The 21,490-nt window shown below is 40.0% G+C and overlaps 1 protein-coding gene across 1 annotated transcript in view; it reads left to right on the forward strand.

Moving 5' to 3' along the window:
- Window positions 1-21,490, forward strand: part of PKP2 (plakophilin 2) — a gene marked incomplete at its 5' end in the record, with an annotated part of 49,998 nt that overhangs the window by 22,047 nt on the left and 6,461 nt on the right. Inside the window, 6 exons of the mRNA XM_082482122.1 lie at window positions 543-681; window positions 3,578-3,785; window positions 9,226-9,403; window positions 18,551-18,668; window positions 20,157-20,318; window positions 21,177-21,350. Of these exons, the coding sequence (XP_082338248.1) occupies window positions 543-681; window positions 3,578-3,785; window positions 9,226-9,403; window positions 18,551-18,668; window positions 20,157-20,318; window positions 21,177-21,350 (979 nt within the window). The remainder of the gene's footprint in view (window positions 1-542; window positions 682-3,577; window positions 3,786-9,225; window positions 9,404-18,550; window positions 18,669-20,156; window positions 20,319-21,176; window positions 21,351-21,490) is intronic.

Below are 21,490 nucleotides of genomic sequence, written 5' to 3' on the forward strand. Positions count from 1 at the left end.
GGTGTTTTTATTTTGTCCAACCTGAAAAAGGCTTTATCTATCTATTTCAAACTAGAACAACCTCTATATGCTTGAAAAAAAAGCAGGTCCTGAGCCCTGCATATATGTAGCCTGGGGACTGAAACTGAAGAAAGGCATGAAAACAATTATTAAAAAGCAATCATCACATTAGTGAGGAAAACATCAAGGTATCTTTGTGATAAGTAAAAGACACTCTAATTTCGTTATGGCCTTCTTTGGATCTTAGTCTTTCATCCACCAATTTTTCCCTTTTGTTTTTATAATTTGAAGCATGGCTTGCTTTGTCCAGAACGTCTCATTGTTGCAACACTTCCATTTATAATTTTCTCTTCACTCGGAATATTAGCATCTCTTAAAGCTTTTATAATATTTTCTGCTATTGGAAAGGGAATAATTTGCTAAGAAAAGCTAAAGTTACTTGGAAAATACAAAGATCCTAGCATTAAAAGAAATTTCACAGGCTAAATGATGATTTTGCTGCAGTCTTGCCTCACTATATTTCCTCCGTCTATACTTTTAAGGAGCCCAGAAGGGGAGATGACTCTGGAGCGTGCAGTGAGCATACTGAAGAGTGAAAATACACAGTCCACACCTAGGATTCTTGCTGCAGTGACTTTCATACAGCATGAGTGCTTCCAGAAAGCAGATGCCAGAAGAAGAGTAAGTAATTATTTTTATGCCAGTTACAATCAGGTAGAGCAAATTACTTTCTATATTGTATGCCACTGTATGCCAACATGAAAAAAAAAAAAGGCACTCCAAGAAACCTTGTAGGATACTGATGTTGAATATTTTCCCTAAAATAGACTGATGCCTTTTGCTGCAGATTCTTTTAAATCTGTGAAAAGGCACTGGTCTACACTAGCAAAAATTTGGTCTTTAGCATTTTGTGATAGGAGACAGAGAAATTTAAGGTAAGTATTCACCCAGACCATCTCTAATTAGAGACGTTTATGACCAAGTTTTAAAACATCTCATTGATGAGGAACCCACAAGCTCCTGCAGGCAGTCAAAGAGCTCTCCTACCCTTACCAGATATTCCTAAAGTATAACTTACGTCTCCCTTTTGCAAACTGAGTTGATTCACAGATATGGAGAAAAGTGTCTTTTTTTCTGTTCCTCTTCTAGTGATTTTTCACGTATGTGCTAAAGCTGCTAAGTGTATACCCACTTAATCTGCTCTTTTCCAGGCTAAGTGAACATAGTTCTTTCATCCTTTATGAGTAAGTCATAGAGTCTGAACTTTCTGTCAATATAATTGCTCCTGTCTCTTTTTTTACTGGCATCCTTACACCGTTGGCACAGAAATATCCCCAAAAACAAAACTCTGGGAGTACAGTGCAAAGTTATCCAAGCTTCAGGGTTTGCTAGGACTGCACAAAGTGTTAATACAATGTACAGATTAGCCAAACTAGTAAGGACTTGCTGGGACTGCACAAATGCACTGATAAATTGTTCGGATTAACCAAATTTTGTACGTCTCTTACAAGAGACTTGTTAAGTCTTTTGAAAGTTTTTTGAATATTAAAAATACTCTGTTCTCCCCTTTTTTCAAATTTCACTATCGAACACAATTATGGCTCTCTTGCTGAACAGTTCTGTACATTAATGTGTAAGGTGGATGTTTAATTCAACCACTTAAAAAAAAATTCTTACACCTGCTTTGTTTTGTAATTTGCTTGGTATTATTCATACATAATCTCAGCCTTAACTCCATGTTCATGTATATACAGTCCAGTTCAGTGACAGCCTAACATCATTCAGTCCTTTGGTAGTTTTAACTTGCTTCACAGTAGATCAAAGTCTGTTCTGGAAAAAAACACCAGTACAATTACCAGCCTTAATTTCAGTCTGAGGACAGAGCTTCAGAATTGAATGTTTGAAGGTGGTTTATTATTCAAACCTCACTCAGGCAGCTTCCCTGAAAAACAAGTGGATGAGTAAAAGTTCAAATTGGAGCAGTCAACCTGAAGCCTTCTTCTATTTTCCTGTGTGTCCCATGCATCATAGATGAGTTTTTCTGTTTGGTGCCCATCAGACTTGTTCACGTTGGCATTGTCTTGTTTCCTCATTTAGTCTTTCAGCCTGATGCTTTGTTTCCCAATGTTTTGTTCCCTGATACCTGGTAGTGGCTCTTCTGGCTTTTCTTTTTCTTGTGAACTTGTGGTCTTACAGTATTTTGATGAATTTTTGTCTACTGATGAAAATTTAGACAGACCAATCCCTAGCTTTTGTAAATTCTCCTCTGCACATTAGGTCAAAATAGCACCACTTCTTTTACAAGAGTTATAAACCACTTAAAATTATCAACAGAAAGTCTGCATAAATGTTTTTAAAAAAACAGCCAGCTATTGTATTGATGTCAAAAGCTCTTATCTACTGTAGTAAAACAGGCCGATATGCCTTCAGCCTGTTCTATGCTCCACTTACCTCAAGATAGATATTTCTGTATTTCATTCTTTTAGCATCTACATGATTGTTGAATCAGGGGAATCAGGTCAGCAATGCAGCAGCAAGACACTGTGCCTTTTGTACAACAGAATCAGAGGAAAGGCAGGCAGGCAGTGTAGTTTGTCAGGGCATGAAGGGCAAAAGGCTTTGTTACATTTCATTTCTTCATGTCTCCGACACCTGATGGTCATACTGAATTCTCTTTATCATTAAACTCTGGACTACTCCAAACAGTTGTATCAGATTTCTAAGTCTTTCACGTGCTGTTGATTCTACACAAGGAAACTCATTCCCAAATGAGCCAAGGCTTGCGGATGCCACATCGCAGCTCATATGGGATTCATCATTTGCCACAACACGTAGAACTTGGAACCTATTTGTTTCCGTACAGCTGCGGTAAAATAACATCTTGATTCTTCATTCATTTGGAGCCAAAACCTTATTTTCTAAAGAATTAGACACAGAAGAGTAGTCTTTGTTAAATGTGGGTGGTTCAGTGGTTAACTAGCTTACAATGTTTAATGGTCTACATTTTGAAGTTTACTAGTTTACTATTTTTTTCTCAGTCACAGATAAGAAGTACTAAGTAAAATGTATTCTTATTTAATACACTTTCAATACACGCACAAAAGTTAACAGAGGAAAAATATTGTCTTTCCATCAGGCCGGCTGCTGAGAAAAAAAAAAGCAAACTTGGCACATCAGGAACATTCTACATCCAGAAATCTCAAAGAAGTTTATAAATGTTCCAGAGATAAATCTCAAATACCTTTTTCACCAACATGGAAGCTAAAATACAGAGCAATTAAATGTCTTGTCAGAGAGTACAAATCTGCAGCAAAGCTGGAAGAGATTTAGTTTCATTCTCTTACATTAATTATTAAAATATGATGCCTCCCTTAGTTGTGGATTTTAACTGTGACTCATATGAAAGCCCAGAAGTTAACAGTCATGTCCAAATGATTAATGATCTGTGCTTCAAGTCTTTCAAATAGGAGCAAACAAAGAAAGTCCCTATGACTATTTAAAGGTTTTCTGGGGGCGGGGTGGAGTTTGTCATTTCCAGTACCTGACTGTTCTCTGCTGTGTTTTGTTTTCTTCACAGGTTTTCTCACTTGGTGGTATCCCAAAACTTTTACAGCTTCTAGACGTTCAGAATGAGGACATTCAGCGAGCAGCGTGTGGTGCTCTGAGAAACTTGGTGTTTGAGGACAATGACAACAAACTGGAAGTGTCAGAGCAGAAAGGGGTCCCGCTCTTGCTCCAAGTACTCCGACAGACCAAGGATGTAGAGACTAAAAAGCAAATAACAGGTAGTGTTTTCTGTGCAGTCAAGCATGAAGCCTTAATTAGCGCACAAGCTTTCTGTGTGAGGTACCTGATTGTTTACTTAGGCCAATGTATAGTGACTAAATACAAGAATATTGTCACCTATTCTAAGCTCTTCCATTAGGGTGAAATTCCAAGGTCCTTACTCAAGACTGGTCCTTAAGACACTAGGAACTGAAAAGTGCCCTCTTAAAGCTTCTTCAGAAATGACATGAGTCTGTCTGTTTGCAGGAAGTTTAAAGTCCTTGATACATCAGAAAAGAAAGTGAGGTTCCAAATAGCAATTTCTTTAGAACCATCTTGGCAAGCAGTGGTTGGAGCAGTCCTAGAGGTGCCTGGGACCATAGTTAATGCCCACGACTTACGCAGCAGCTCAGCCCTCACTTTTTGACACTATAGTACCTGTGCATACTGGGAGCTCCTTGTTGAAGACTGTCCCCTTGAACTGTCAGGTGCTGTGAATTGAAAGTGGATGTCCTAGTCCCCCAAACCCTACTGTCCCGAATTTCTACTCTGAGCTGTCTCATTCCTAGCTGTTTACACCCCAGAGTCTGTCTTCTCAGATCTGTGACAAGCAGAAAACACTGCCACAGCTACACCGTGCTTCTTTTCTGTGTGGGAGAGAATTCCTGCAGAACATCCATTTGACTGTAAAGGTCATACAGCACTGTCAGTGGATTGACCTGCATTCTCGATTCAGTCTTTGCCGGGCTTATTTTCTCATCCTTTTATTTCCAATGTCCTTGAGGAAGAACTGTTAAAAATGAGTAGGGCCCATTGCAATTTTGAAGGAAGAGCCCATTGGGTCAGAAACCCCATATGGCACCTCTTGTTGTACACGAATGTAGCAGAAGGAACGGTGGGAGGAAACGTCCACCATTACTCATAAAGAAACTTGTGGTTACTGCCCTGTTGGCTTTGCAGCAGCCAGCTAAGAAACGCCCACCACTTCAACCCTGCACTCATGTGTGACCATAGTGTGTCTCTAGGAAGTCGAACCGCTTGAGACCCACATTCATTCTAGTTAGCGTGCAAAGGAGGACCAGGCTTATATTTTATGAATGGAAGAAAACATTATGAATAAATGAATGGGGATTTATTTCAAGTGATCTTTAAAGATACCAGGAACACAAGCTATTAATATGACAGTGCTTGAAAAGATACAGAAGGTGTCAAGCCAGCCTGCCTTGAAGCAAAAGCACGTTTAGACCTTCTGTAATTCTGCATTCTTTTAGGTATTTGAAATACTGCGCTCCCTAAGCTGGAGAACAAAGGTTTGTATTGTTGCCTCTTTTGGCTCAGTTCTACAGCTTTGCAACATTAAAATGTTTTAAAGTTTTTCACATTCATCAGATGCAGAATTGGGTCACTTAGTAACATATTGCATAGTGTGTTGTCTCTCAGTGCTATTAAACATCAGTGAGGGAAGCAGTGAAAATGGTGGCACAGTGTCCAGAAACCTTATGCTCTTTTCTTGCTAGCAATTTCAGAATTTCTGACAAGACCTCTGACTGTTTGTGCACGATAACTCATACAGATACTGTGAATATTCCCCTTCACCAGTGTGAAAATAGATGAAGGGGCACTTTCTTTCTGCAATTACTGCTGTCATTGAACATGAATATTTACTTACAAAACATACAAGACACCAACAAAATATTTAAGCAATATGGAGCAGGATGTTGTAGTTTGCATAAAGCAAAATGTTCTGATGTATTTTCTTGCCTATCAGTTGCAAGGGATGGCTTTAAAAATACACCAAGAGAGAAGTATTTCTCACTTTGTCCAAGACCAAATGTGCAGTCAGGAGGAAGTACACTGGGTGCCTTGGTGAAAGTGGCACTGGGGCATACTTTTTGCCATCACTTGAGCAATTCTTCCAGCTCCCTAGCAAGCTGCAAGGAGCCTACAGGGCAAAGGGCAGCCTGGTTGAATGAATTTCTGTGAGAAAATTAACTTTGCTTCTAGCCACTTTCTTTCCCAGGCCACACTTCCCATGCAGGCAAGGAGTGGGCTGCAGACAGGAGGTAGACAGTCACTGTTAAGTATATGCTTACTAAGGTCAGTGCTTCCAGATGATCTTGGCATGTACAGCGATATCTTGGAAACACTGGAATTCCTGTTCTGTGCAGATTGACTACGTAGCCCGAGAAAGGGCTTCAGCATAAGGCTTTTCCAAGCACAATGCAAACTTCTGAGTACCTTTCTACCAAAATGGTTAAACCCTGCTGAGCAACAGTTTCCCTGTCTGCTTCATGGCTCACCTGCGAGTTTTGTTTCTCTTCTTGCATTGCCGTTGGCTTCCTACAGGACTAGTGGAATATCATAGCTGTGCCTGCTATTGCACTGCAGTGTTGTAACACTTCCAGGAAAAGGTTAATAGAGAACCTTTGGGGTCCACCTTGTCAGCATGAGAAGCCCATCTGTCTTTCCACATCATACTTATTACTTGCCTACTTTGAATGTAAATTAGAGACTTCCAAATGGGTGATATGATAATTAGCTGAATGTCTTCGCCCATAAGAGATTAGTAAAATAATCTTAGTACCTGATAATACCACACTGAACTGGTGAAAGACTCCTGCCAAGGATCGAAAGCATGTGATACACATTAATAAAGATGTCTAAGCTCAGCAGAGGAAAGCTTTTTGTTGCTACTGCTGTGTAGGAAGCATGGTACCAAAGCACTTCACCCGACGAAAATAGATGAAGATAAGGAAGTTGTTGGAGAGAAGGAAGTTAAAACTCTGAGACACAGAGTTTTTCTCATACCGTACTTCATCACCAGTCAGAAATATGACCTAATACTTGTGCACATGAGATAAGTACATCTTAGCTGTAGAACCTTATCTTTAAGGTCACTGGCTTATTAGTACCAGCAGTGGTAGTACAGACGAACACTTGCCTGATATTAAGCCGTATCATATCATATATTCTCAAAAAGTGTTTCAATGGCCTGTATTTCCTTCTGACCTGTTGTACTGGCCCGCCCTCCTCTTTCTTTCTCTCTCACAGTGCAGAGAGGAACTAAAAAAGCCAATAACAGGAAAGTAAGTAAAAGATGTCCCAGGATCAAAAATGTGACTCCATTTTATTGATTTCACCACGCATAAGAACCTGCAGCTGCTCATCCCTATTTATACGCTCCCATAGGCACATCAGAAATGCAGATGCAGACCGAGACCTAGGCTGAGGAATACAGTCTGAGCATAGTCACATAGTGTACTTTGTATCGTCCTGTTAAAAGACTGAAAGCAGTGAAAGTGTATGGAGATAAGTGCTGATTGTAGCAAGTGCTGTGTCCTGCCTGACAGTCTGTGCATCCCAGGAGAACGCACAAAAGGCACCAACCCAGTACCCCCACCAAAGCGGCTTTGTGCTTATGACAGTGGTTTGAAAGCTGCCATGGACCAGTTTACCTAATGCCCATGTGCAGAAAATAGCTGCCTGGTTTCTCTGTTCAATTTCTGTGCTAATATGACTTCTTCTTAGGAGGAACGAGACCTCCTCAAGGTCACATTGACTGGATTTGCTAGCTTCATAATGTCATTGATACAATTAGGGAAAAAGAACCATAGGCTCTGTCTGTTGTTTGACATACAAATAAACTTCTTGCAATTCTCTTAGGAAAGGAATGAGGTTACTCCTGAATAGTAGGAGAGGTTGTCACTTGGAGACAATGCAGGAGCCAAGATAGGAAAGGCATTTTGTAGTATTTTGAGAGCGTGCTGAGGAACAGAAAGTAAAATGGCTGTGGCATGATAAAAACAAAAAAGATTAGCTTTTGAAGGTAAGCCAGATGAGCCTCCAGGGAGTATCTAACCTCTTGATCTTGTTATCATGCAGTACAAATCTAAGAAATGAAAGAAAAATTTTCCTGCAGGGAAGATTACAGCGCAAACAGAACTGTCATTAAAAGAAAACTAAATTTAAAAGGAGACCCCACCCATTTTCCCAAATAACCACCTAAGGGAAAACTATGCCCCTATGAATACATTATAGCATAGCTGCGAGGAAAGAGCCCACTCCTAAAAACATTTTTAAAGTAAACAAATTATTCCACGCCCAGAATGCCACTAAGAGAATCCTTCTGAGCCCAGTGAGACAGTGCCCGTGGGTAAAGGTAGGATTTTTCTTGGAAAATTTACCATGTGAGCAACATCTCAAATTCTGTTCTGACAATTCTATTCTACATATCCGTCTGTAATTCAAAATGCACTTGTTCCTTTTAATATGATGTTCTGTCCTTGTGCCCTTGCATTTGTGCCATTCTGACTTATCCTGTTTCCCTTACCAATGCCGTTTGGACTGCATGTCTGATTTCCTATAAGCTTAACTTATCCTTCAGGAAAGTACACTCTTCCTTTTATCCCCCAATTCAGGGTTGAAGAACTGATCCCAGAAGAAGGAATGGGCTGCTTCTGGTTGGCTTTTGTTTTGATTTTACTGTTGTTCACGATAGCTGTAATTAAATTCAAGTGTAAGGAGATACAAAAGAAACATTTTTTTGTTGTGAACTGATGAAAGGAACATTCACTAATACTCTGTCAGTGTTTGGAGGAGGAGGACTGTGAAACTTAAAGCAGCAAGCTAGGGAAACAATGAAAGCCTTTGTAGTGAAAAGCAGAAATACATGTCTTTTTCCAAGGGAAGAGTACTTAAAAAGAATTGTCAGCTGTTCGAACAGAACAAAAGCAAAGCTGATCAATTATACAAGACTATATTTGAGATTTGTTTTGGTGTTTGGAGATACTGAGCAGACAAGAATTATAGCGTTACTTAATGATTTGTTTAGTCACAAATGTCTGGACAGTAACAGTCAACCAGTGTTTAACAGTTTTCCCTCCTATGACGAATTTTGCTATCAAGTGTTAGAGAAACTTGGTGTGTCTTCCAGCAGATTTCCAAAGACCTGTAAACTCACTCTCCGTACCTCCCATCTGCCCCCTTTGCATGCGAGTTTACTTTCCCTCTCATTGGTCTTTACTTGGTACTTGAAAGTGCAGCTGGTCCTGCCAGGCATCCAGAAGGGACAAATTCCTCCCTGGAAGTGTGGAGAATGATCACTGGCCTTGGTGGTGTTAGCTCTGTTCAGCTTGTATTAGTTTGATAGTGGAGAAGATGATTGCTCAGATGGGCAATGCACATGCAGAGCCATTGAAAACTGTGCTTCTCAGTTGGGCATAAGACTCACTGTATAGGGATCTGACTTTAATTAAGTGGATAGTTGTGGCCCGTTTTTTGGCCCATTTCCATGTCCTCAGATCAGGGCTGGTGAACTCTTATCATCCCCTTCTGCTCCTCTTGAGGATATCAAGTGCCAGGCAGGCTCCTTCAGTCATTAACTTCAAGGAGTTTGAGATTAGATCTTTCAAACTGTGGGGGGCTCTTTTTGCCACTCTGCTTTTATTTTGGATATTGCAGGTTTGTTGTGGAATTTGTCCTCCAATGACCAGCTGAAGCACCTGTTGATTAGAGAAGCCCTGCAGACGCTGACTGAAGCTGTTCTCATCCCTTACTCTGGCTGGCCAGATCGAGATTACCCGAAGTCAAGTGTTTTATCTGACCCTGATATCTTCTACAATGCCACAGGATGCTTGAGGTGAGTAATCAGTCCAGAGGTACCCAAAACGTGATGATAAAACAGGCCTGTACAGTTATTTTCTTTCTTGGTTTGAATTTTGATGGCTCCAAAAGAAGAGCTTGCATACAGCACGTATTTTGAAATGCCTCATGTATATCAGACCAGAAGAATTACTGCTCCGTGCAATGAAAACAACTTTCTTTATAAGACTCCTATGGATTCATTTGATGGGTACTCCACAGACTAAATATATCCATAACAGGAAATAGTAATCAGAGGCCTGGTTGCAGTGCATAGTTGGATTGAAGTCAGAGAGACCCTTCACTGAATAACAGTTGTTGGTGTGATATTTACTATTAGCCCCTGACTGATGATGACAGTAGTAAAAACAAAGCTTTTTAAATTGGTTGTAGGAGTGGTATGACAAATTAGCACTAGAGAAAAGCTAACAGTAACTTAAAAGAAACTTTAAACCTGTGTGAGGCTGTTAAAGTTATTTTAAGACTCCAGTGCAGTGGTCTTCAAACTTTTTTGATCATACACCCCTATCAGGAAAAACCTTTTGAGAACACTCCCTCAGTATATGGATATTTATTTATAACTTATATACATGTACTACTGTACTAATATATTATATACATTATAAAACATACACAAACCAGAAACTAAAAAAGATGATATAAAGATGAAATAAACACTATTTTAATTGGTTTTTTCATTTTATTTATGAATGGTACAAAAATATTTCTTTCCCACACCCCAGTGGACTTTGTGCACCCCTTGGGGAGACCAGTGCTCTAGAGGATGTGTAACATGGTGACCTTTAAAGCCTAGATCTAAAGTTGTATGAGCTGCTGATACAAACACAAGAGTGACACTTTCATAGTGTCAAGTTCTTTGACCCATATAAGTATCATTTATAACCACTTTGTTAGTACCTTTTTCATAAACAATTCCTGCTTCATTTTAATTTCTAAAATTTATGAAGCATAAGAAGTGACTATCCACTGGAGTCACATAAAAATGTGCCTTCTCTACAAACTCAAAAGAATTAAGACTCTTATACGTAGCTTGAGTATTGTGTCTATACTTCTGTGTGGCAAAACAGATTTATGATTGCATTTGTTAAAAAGTAACAGTGCAAAATGTTGTGAAGAGTCCTAGGCTATAGCAGGTAAAGCAGTATTTCTTTGAAACACAATTTCTTAGTTGTGCTAGAGCAAAACACAGTTAATAGGCAGTAATAGAATTTTTATCATTGCATGCCTCCATTTAGAGAGTTTGATTCTATGTAAACAATAAACTCACCTTCTATGAGGAGTAAAGAAATTCACTGTATTCACATACCACTGTTTCAGGGTAACCTCAACAGAATTTGCTGTCATGTATGTTTTATTCAAGCAGTGGGAACACTGTTTATAGTGAATAACTCATTGTGGACAGTTCCTTTGAGCACAGTCTCTGGTTCAGACACCCAGAAGTATTAGCATTTCCCATAAGAACCACAAAGTTGGCAGCTTTCTCTCACAAGTTCCTTTCTTTGCGCTTTACAGTTGTATAGTGCCATGAGTGCCATTTGGGCTACCGAAAGACTAACTGAAGGATTAGTTCTGGTGTCATAGGTCCATCACTGGGACAACTGAAGTGCTCATGTACCTGGGATTTTCTTTGCAGAGACTGAGCAAGTCATCTCCATCTACAGCAACATTAGGTATTGATGGGACAACAGTGTTTTCTGCCATTTGTGCAGGCTAAGTTCTGCTCAGCTGCTGTAATACCTGCTGAGTCCTACCAGGCATGGGAGCAGTCCTTTGGGTAGTAAGCAGAACATGCTCAGCTGTGGCCAACTCACTCTTTCTTTCTACTTGGCATATAAACCACAGCTAATAGTTATATTCAGTAGCATCTCCAAGGGCCCCTTGGATAAATATGTAGAGTTAATCTTGAGCCATAATCACGTCTCATCTAAATAGATGACTTGGAAAGGGGGCATGGTATCTACAAGCATAGAGAAACATTCAGTTTTCAGTTGCTGCCAAAGATGCTTACTTAGATGTATTATAATCTATAGCTAAACTGATTAGAAAATGACTTAACCTAAATTAGGAAAAAGCCATTTTTTAAACCAAAGTAAGCCCCATCCAACTTTTTGAACACGTTCAAGTAAATTGAGGCCAGGCTGCAGCCATGGGGTGGATGAATAGATTTACAGTAGTGAACTTACTACTGCAAGTCAGCTGATAGCCTCATGAACATAGTAGCAGCTACTACAGAAAACCACCAAAGGCCTCAGTAATCGCAACCCTAAGTGACTGAAGTATAAAAGTCAGATCTTTATTAAAAACACCTTTAAACATAACAGTCCCTAAAACTGTGGCCCTTTGTGTTTGTGAGTTCAAAGTCATTGCATGTTAAATAAATACGGATATGAGTATTAGAGATACGTCTTGTTTACACATTCAAAAATGCGTGAAAGGACATAGTTTGAAATAATTAACAAGTAAGGTACCAGTGCAAAAGCATGGTGTGAGTTTTAAAATCTTCTTAATAAAGTACAAGGAATTAATTTTGAAATTTAGAGGTTGGGAAGCTGCCCAGTTTTGCCTTACATATATCTGTTTTGCTAACATTTCCTATAGCGGAGTAGTTGTATCTGTATTGCATTAATTTTTACTGTGTAAACAGCTCTGTATCTGACTCATGGGTGGTTTCAGAGGACAAATGAATTGAAAGCACCTTTTCCAGCAGGAACTCCTGTCAGCACACTAACTACTAATTAACTTCATCTCTAAGTAACAATTAACTTTTCTGCACTCTGATGGCTCAAAAGTAAATACAGAGAAACATTAACTACCCGTAATAAAATCCCGCTAGCTAATGCTAGTGGTGTTGTCTATGAAATGAAGCAGGTTGTCTTTTTTTGTATTAATTAGCCCAAGCTGCATGTGTACAGAAACTGGTCTGGCTGTTAGCTCGGCTGCTCTGTGGTGGCATGACCTGCTCCTCTCCTGCATTTGGATACTGGAACCATCTCTTCCCTGTAAGCCAGCCGATGGGGGCATAGGATCATTCACTGGTTTTGGTATTACTCTCTCTGAGCTTGTTGCAGCAACTTGACACAACTCGATATGATACAAAGAAGGAGTAACAGTAGCTGACTTGTTTCAAATTAAATAAAAGTAGATTGTGAACATACTTTGCTCTGTACAGTCAGTGAGTGCGGCTGCACCAGAGCTGCAGTCAGCTCTGCAGCCTCAATGAAAAGTCTCTCAAACTGCCCTTACTGAGATGTCCAAAGATACGTTACCTATTTTATAAATATGAAGTCCATATTCTAGTCCTTCTCACTTTTAAGAACTTGAACACTAAAAATTATAACTGAGAGGAGAACAAGAAGGGCTTGGAAATTCGCAGGTAAAGTTGATCTGCAGGATTGCCAACTTATTTTCTAGCAAAGAATAGTTTTTAATGAGGCTTACTGTATTTGTACAGACCAAATATCCGATATTTTTAAATGAATCAATTTGCTTCACTTTATTGGAAATTAGTGCACCTCCCCAGTTAGGTCCCTAGAGGTATTCCTTCCTTATGTATTAATTAAAAAAAAAAAAAATCTGCAGAAAGAAGTGCTGAAAACTAAAAGAAGAGCACACCACAAAATAAAAAACTGTGCACTGAGGGAATAATGTTACTAATGAAGATGTTGAAAGGTATATGTATTCGCCAGAATATAAATTTGTAATTAGTCTTCCCTTTTGTAATACTAACATGGTTGTTGTGCATGTTGATAAAGTCTATAGCCTGCAGCTTCTATTACAGGGTAAAAATAGTACTTTGAAGTGCTATACATTATGCATAGTACCGTACTTAGTTATAGGAGAATGCCAAAACTTCTTTTCAAAAATTTACATACACCTATTGACTGACAGGGACACCCACAGTCCAAATCTAACGCTATTATCTGACACAGGCGTCTGCACTGTGCCACGCAGTTACCAACTAGTAAATTAAAGCTCTCTTCATCTTCTTTGACAGAATTTCAGAAGTGAATCCACATCTATATATAATATTGCAGATACTAACACTGGAATGAGTGAATGACTAGAACGCTACCTATTCTGTTAACCAGTTATTGCCAGAAGTATTGTGGAGCCCTGAATTTCAGCTGCCTGTATCAGTGTATGTAGTCACTGATAAGGAAGTCTGACGTTAGAAGGCTTTCTTAATCCCATTCTATAGGTCTGTAAGTTGTCTCAAAGCTTTGCGTCTGACACAATTTTACAGAAATCGCATGTCAAAAAACTTAATATAATAAAAAGAAGCTGTGTACATCACATAGTTCTGCATTAGCAGTTAGAATAAGTAATGGTATTGTTCAGTCCTGAAATATGATAAAAAGGGCCATGCCCTGAACAGGTAGAGTAAGCCAAATCAAAAGACTTTGCTGGTTGCCTGACAACAAGCTGAACAAGCAAAATTGGTGTCTTAAACTATCTAGAGGCATATTGCAGACTTTTGCAGACAAGTCCTATTGGATTTTAAAGGCAAAGTCACTTTTTATTGGCCTGAAAGTCCTACACATAATAGTTCTGTCTCCAGTTCCAGTACAAATGGTTAGAAATCTTCAGTATACTTAGCCTCCTCCTCCTCCATACTCCTTCTGCATCTGAAAGGGTAAGATGCCAACAGCATGCAGTATGTATGGTTTCGAATATTATTTATATACATAAGTGAATTTCTGGCATGATTCTTCCTCTGATTAAAAGGAAGGCTTAGTAGAAGGCTATCCGTATTATACCTTGAAAGCTGATAACGATTTTGTTCCATTTTTACCTTGAAATACCAGTTCCCAAAAGTTCTACGATGATGAACTTTACAAAATTTATGTTTAGTGGTCACATTTCCTCCTGCAAAACATTTGATTTAAGTGTTGGAGCTAGTGATCGCAACTGCTGTGTTTCATTACAGAATCCTCCTTTTTGATTGATTTGTAACCGGAGCATCCTGTGGCGCTATGTATCCAAATTCTTCAAAACTTTCTAGACAACTGTCTCCAGAAATGTCAGCTAACCTCTCTGTTCCTGGCTCCCCAGACAGTAAAATAGAAGTAACTCTTCCTTTTTCATTATTATTTTTCACCATTTGTCTGTCCCAGCTCCCTTTTAACCTCTTTGTGAATTACACAGTGACCCACAAGGACAGTGGAAAACTGTAGCTGGAGGAAGTAGTATCATTGCACTTCAGACTAGGAGGCTGCGTAAACATCTACTTGCATTTCTTCTGGAGAGAAGTGAAGCCAAAGCTCTCACCGTGTGTTGAAAAGCGTAATGGCAGCTCAATTTCAGAATGGAAGCTTCTAAGAGAGAACGTAAAACAAATGACTGATGATAAAAACTCTTTGAACCAAAGCCTCTTGCATATCATTGCCATTCCTTTAAGTTTATTTCCATCCATTCTTATCTTCTCTTACCTCCTCTTTGGTTTATCTGCTCCCCCAATTCCTGAAAGGAATTTTGTTATTTCCAGCAAGCAGCTTGCAGCCTGGCGCCTGTGGTTACTAAGTAGATCCCCGGATACCTTTCCCTCCTTGTTGCATTTTTGAACTGTGTAAGGCATGAAGGGAATAGAATTTCCCAAACTACTTCAGGAAATTGTTATCACGTAATTGAGTTAAATTCAAATTACCAGTTTTAGCAGAATGAGTCCCAGGAGCAAAAGCTGTCTTCTTATCACTCGTGAAGATCATTCACAGCAGTGCAAAAACCTTTTCCAACATAGTCTGCCAGTGTGTGACTCACTGCTGGCTTAAAGGGAGTATCCTTTTCATTTGGTGCCATCTGCAATCTAACTGAACGTATATTATCATTCTGTTTCTTTCAAAATCACACTTGATTTTACTGTGTTACATTTCTTTGTATTTACCTCACATCTCTGGATCAAAACAATATATCCCAATAGTGAATTAGGTGATCTTCCACAAACACTACAGGAACATGGGCAAAGGTCTGTTTTGGTTACAGGTATAGTTACACCGTGCATGTGTGCAAGAGAGAACAGAAGCATCAAACATGCGATAAATGAGGCACGTAGATAGATAACAATGCATCCACATTAGCATGTGGTACAGTTTGGGCATGTCAGCAGGATTAGCATATTTAAGCATGCCAGAAGTCAGAGGTTTTTAACAGTTAGATGATCCCAAAAACATAACTTCTGAGTCATTCAAAAGAGAGTATCCCTACAAGCAGCAATCTCCCTAAGGCTGCATTCTCCCCATGCTGCGTTCTCCCAACCATTCAATACCAACACACAGGGTGGAGATATCAGGAACTGTGTAGCAGAAGAGTTTTTCTATGAGAAGACTCTTGATCTTGACTCCAGCTGATCCTTTTTTCCATGGATGTGTTTGTCTCAGTGTACTTCTGATGAAATGCTAGTAAAACAAACTTGCACAGCACATTTGAAGATTGGTGGGTAGCCCTGAAATCTCACCATGGGAGTTACCGCGAGCCACAATACTGGGCCAGCCCAAGCATGGCAATTGCCCAGCCACTAAGTTTCAAGGCCTCCGGGAGCTCCACTAGAAGAGTCCAACTCCAGAGCTCAGAGAGAGGTGTTCCAGTTGTCAGGAACCTCAAATGTTGGGAATCCAAGATGGAGTCAGTTTTGCAGTTCTCTAAGCAAAATATTGCCATTGTTTCAAAATCAGGTTGGTTGGTTTGTTGTTTTTTTTTTAATTTAGGTTTCTGTGACACTTCTCAAAAACATATTTTTCCCCAATCTAATAATATTTTTATTTCCTGGAGTTTCTTTAATTAACAGACAAACTTAAACTGTCAGCTGAGGTTTTGCCTGAAATGCTGTAAACCTGTGCAGAGTAAGGTGGTTACAACTGTAATTGGGCAAGTGGGAGAGCAGGAGCTCTTCCCTTCCCAGTCCACACTGTGGTGTTAAGGAAACAGGGAAAGGTGGAGAATGGAATGTCCATATGTGTACAGACACACACACACAGGCGCACACTGATATCTCTGACTGGATGAACAGTTGAGCATCAGCCTCTTAATGAAACAGAGTTCAGTAATTCATTTCCTTTGCAGAACAGGAGAGTGCCTCTGATTCAGGCTCTTCTCTGCCTTCTGAGCTATAAAGCTGTGTGCCCCACCGTGTTCACGCTAGACAGCAGGGCCAGGTGATGGCCTCTCCTTGCACAGCCACTCATGTGGCATGATCGTAGCTGTCAAAAGTTCAGGGATTTGTAGAATAACGTACTGTGACAAAATGAAATACTGTATCAGCTGAAGTGTCTTTGGTGAGGGAAATTCCACACTTATCTTTTAATAGTATTTTTAGTCTGTGTTCCTCAGAAACTATTTTTGCTATGCACTAGAAGGGCTGTAACGTGTATGTTTGTCAGCATAACCATAAACATATGAAGGGGTGACATGCCTCGAAAGTGACATCCATAGGTAAAATTAAATTCCAAAGTGATGACTATAGTAGGCCATAATTAAGGAATCTGAATATTGACTCTGTGATATATAATTCCATGAGAGAATACATGAAGTCATAAATAGGGATATTGTTAACAGCATGACCTAAACTAAAACTATAATTACAACGCATTAGTATTTAATCTGAATATGTACTTCCGGGGGGGGGGAACACCGAAGAACCACATTGACAGTATATAAAACACTACATTCACTTTACAGTCATAAGCCACAGGAAAGTTTAAAGCTGTACTTTACTGGCTTTGTTGATAATAAAATTTTAAACCATTGTAATTTCCAGTGGGTAAAGTAAGCATGCAAAATAAACACCCTGAAACTATCTAAAGGAACATGTCCCCCTCCGTGATGGATGCTAAGATGTGGTTATATTTAATCTTATTGCAAACAAAGAAGCGGGAATGTGATACTGTGTGCAGCCTGTTGGCCAGCAGAGCTGCGGGAGTCTAAAATAATGAGGCCTAGGTTTATAATTCCAGCATTCCATAATTCAGAGTTTGTTCAGTTGTAAAAATAATTATACCCTAAAACTGTAAGTGTTGTTACTTCCCTGGAAATCAGTAGCTTATTTAGAGCCAAACTTCAAGCAGCAAGCATGCGTTTGGCTTTTCAAGAGTTTTTAAATCACTTTCATAATTCATTTTCAAGTTGTACTTGGGTTATCACAAAGCACAGAAAATGTTACTTGAAAGCTGGGCAAACAGTGGCTTCCTTTGGATCTGGAGGAAGCAGAAAGCGTGCGGAGCTGTGTCCGAGCCACTGCGGTAGAACAGCAGAAGGCAGCTGGCATTTCCCTCTCTGACTGAGCAGCTTCTGATGGCTTCAGCTTTTTTCTTCTTAGATGCCAGCAGTTTCTCTGGGAAGCTGGGAGTCGGCTGAGCATGGCGTATTTTTTCCTTTTCCTTGTCCCCGCACATCTCATAATTCTCACGCTGATGCTCTGGCAGCAATGGCAGCGGCAGCCACGTTGCAATTCGATTCATCCCCTCAGCCTTTCACCCAGGGGTGGGACCGGCTTGCTGCTCCGACCTACCGGCTCGGCTGCATTCGCATCCTCTCCTGCCCGCTAGCATCGGTCAGACCATTTTCATGAGCATATGAACTGCTACCTGAATTTGGCCCCGTAACCGACATCAGTTATCTTTATGTGTTAATGTACGAATGTTGCTAAAACTCTCAGAAGTGTGTCTGTTGATGGGTCATCTCGGATCAAGAACTGGTTTGGTGTAGGTAAATGCTAAAGGACATTTGCGCGCATGGAAATTTTTACAGGTACCTTTCCTCTGATATTTTGACATAGGCACTGTCCCAGATTTTAAAAATATAACTACAAATGGAATAATGGGGAAAAAGTCCAGTTTGTTTGACTGTTTGAAAAGGATTAATTAAAGTTTGAAATGAAGATTTGAGTCAGGTGTTACGTTATCCATCCCAACACAATAGTTTGTTTTTCTGGAGTATCTGGGTTTGTCCGGCAGTGCACTGAAATGAAAGTTTTACTTAGCAGAGGCTCAGATTATCTTAGAGGTCCGAAGAAAGGAACCAGTCAACCTTAACTTCACTACCTTTAAGATTTAGCTGGAAAAGTTTGTCAGAGGAGCACAAGGAAGCAACTTTGACTAAATCTCTTCTCACCAATGTATTCCTTCCTGCACAGAAACATGAGCTCTGCCGGCCCAGAAGGAAGGAAAAAGATGAGAGAATGCGACGGTTTGATTGATTCTCTTGTGTATTATATTCAAGGAGCTATTGCAGACCACGAGCCTAATGACAAGGTATTCTTTGAGATGAAAGGTCTTTTCCAAGGGGAAATTGCTACGCGAACTTTTTTTTTGTTTAGAAACCCATGTTCGAAAACAGTTGTGATGTAACTGCCAAACTTATACTTATTTCCAGGGCTTTTAGAACTGTCACCAAAGATGAAAGTCCAGTAAGAAGCTTTCTGAAGTGTTTTTTTAATTCTGCAATCTGAAAGAATAGCTTACCTTAGCTTTGGGAAAACATTTTTAGAAACACCAGAAAGAGCTAGAAACTTCTGCCTTTTTTTTTAAATGTGACAGAAAGTCACAGCTTTCAGAGAAACTGAAACACCTGAAAAGTCAGATATTACCTTTTTAGTTGTCTCAGGGAGCTAGCTAGCTAGAAGCTTAAAAAATTAATCTGGTTACTTTCCTGTATATTTAGTGCTATATAACCCTTAGGAAATAAAGAACCTAAATCCCTTTGGGTGGCAGCGTAATTAAGGAACTTGCATCATTTAGAATGAGATTAATTTTCCTAAGTTTTTTAGAAGTTATACATTCTGCCTAAACCAGTAACTACAAGGACGTGGACACCTCCAGAAGCCAGTTCCTCTCATTCTCTTCCTCCCTCCATTGACTGCAGATGAACCCTGAACATTGCTTAGACTAGATGTTTGCTTTTTAGCTGGGTGAAATTGGGTGAGAAGACCAGCTGTCACTTAGGAGAAGGTTAGCCATAGCCTGTGAGGCACTTCTAGAGTGCCTGCTGTAACTTGTGCTGTGAAGTGGTAATTACTGCACATTTACAGCTCTATTCTAGGATTAGATACTTGAGCTCCTCCATCTCCCTGTATTCGGTGCCATTAGCTTCAGGGAGCGCATTACACTTGTGCCAATAGCTCCCTGCTGCGTTTTGTCGTAAAACCACTCATTCCTTTTTTACTTTCAAAAAAAGGAGGAACTGGTAATAAACCTATTTGCCACTAGATTCATAACTCAGAAATTGTAGACCTGACCTTAGCCATGCCCAGAAAGGCATATCTAATTAAAAAAAGCATTCTACCACAGAAAAGTGCTTCCTCCTTAGGGAAGATACAGAGCTTTCCTTTTGCTGACACTACGGCAAGGTGTGTACGTGATCATCTTTACTCTTAAGCTCTTAAATATTCCTTGGCACACTTACTGGTCTGTGCCAAATAGCACTCGCCCAAACAATTCCCAGGCACAATTCAGGAATTATAATGTCCCAGGACCATTTCCAACAGGCATGCACCCCGCTGCGAATGCAAGTCCTGTGTGCCAGTTGGCCTCAGTGCTCAGGAACATCCCAGGGCATGTTTAATTTATCAGTGTAAATGCAGTTTGGTGGATCACTGGCACTAAGAGTAGCTCTTCTGTAAGCCATTAGAAGCTCTGCAGTTAGTTGCTGAAGATCCAAAAATGAAAGATCTTCCTGTGTCTATACATGTCCCTTCAATGCATGCCAAAGCTTTCAAGATTTCTATTCTTTTGTTATTCTAGGCCACGGAGAACTGTGTGTGCATTCTTCATAACCTTTCCTACCAGCTAGAGCTAGAGCTCCCTGAGAGCTATGCCCAGAGCATATATAAGCAAAGAAGAAATATTTCTAGCAATGATAAAACACCGGGCTGTTTTGGGACACGGAGCAGAAAAGTAAAAGAGGTAAAGGATGTGTTTAGTTACATCTCGTTTTGTTAATCAGTTGTAGCAACTTCTGGAGAATAAGGCTGTAATCTACTTAACAATCTGTTATTGATGTATCTGGTAGCGTGACACTTACTTACCCCAAAAATGCAAATTAACTGATAGCCTTTCCTAACACCCATTATCTTGTTCAGCTGCTGATGGTGAAAATGACATAGCAATTCACTGTTTCATTAGTTGAGGAATACTGCCACTCAATTTCATTCGCTCTGATGGGTCTAAGTGGTATGTGTACCACGTACAGCAATTGTGCAAATGCCCTACCAATGAGTGGGCACTGTGATGGTTTCACCGCTGAAACCAGGACAATGTGACTTGCAACTTCTATGACTTGCTGGCTTTTGGGCTGTCTCAAGACCTCTTCTTTTGATGCCACATGGTCCAGATCACAAACATTCTGGTAACTGGAAATTGCTGGAGAGAAAAGAGGTATCAGGGGAGGGGGAAAGCAAAAGAAAGGGATTGATGACCCTTCCCCATCTATTAGTTTTGCTGGAGTGTATTCTGCCTTCTCCCGTTCCATCCAGAGTACAAGTCCAGCTGGCCCTTTCTGTTTCTCCTTGGCCTCGGCCCCTAGTGTCAGTTGCTGAGAGATGAAATAAGAAGCAGCTTCCCCCATACCTATCTCCTCTTTTTTGACAGAGTGGCCAGTATAATTAAATATTGAAATTTTACATGTTGTCATTTGAGTTTACATCTTTATAATCTGCAAATGGTCTAGTCTTAGAGAGTTACAAAATGGCTGGCTTAGCTTGTGATGCAGTAAGTCATATAAGGTCACTTGTTTCTAAAGGCTTGATCTGTTTACATGTTTAGAAACAGCAGGACACCCCGCTACCTGAGGAAAAGAGCAATCCCAGAGGTGTTGAATCGCTCTGGCATTCCACGCTGATTAGGATATATCTCTCCTTAATAGCAAAGAGTACCAGAAACTATACCCAGGAAGCATCCCTGGGAGCTCTTCAGAACCTCACAGCTGGCACTGGACCAGTAAGTCAGCTTTTTTCTTTTTCTTGTCATTTACTTCTTAGTGTGAATGCAGAGAGTTTAGGACTGGAGAGCAACACACCCACAGCACTGAGATCGGGTAACCACTGACATGTCACTGTCTCACATGCATGACCGAGGAA

The sequence above is a fragment of the Vanellus vanellus genome (genome assembly GCF_965231255.1).
Source record: "Vanellus vanellus genome assembly, chromosome: 1".
Classification (NCBI taxonomy): domain Eukaryota; kingdom Metazoa; phylum Chordata; class Aves; order Charadriiformes; family Charadriidae; genus Vanellus; species Vanellus vanellus.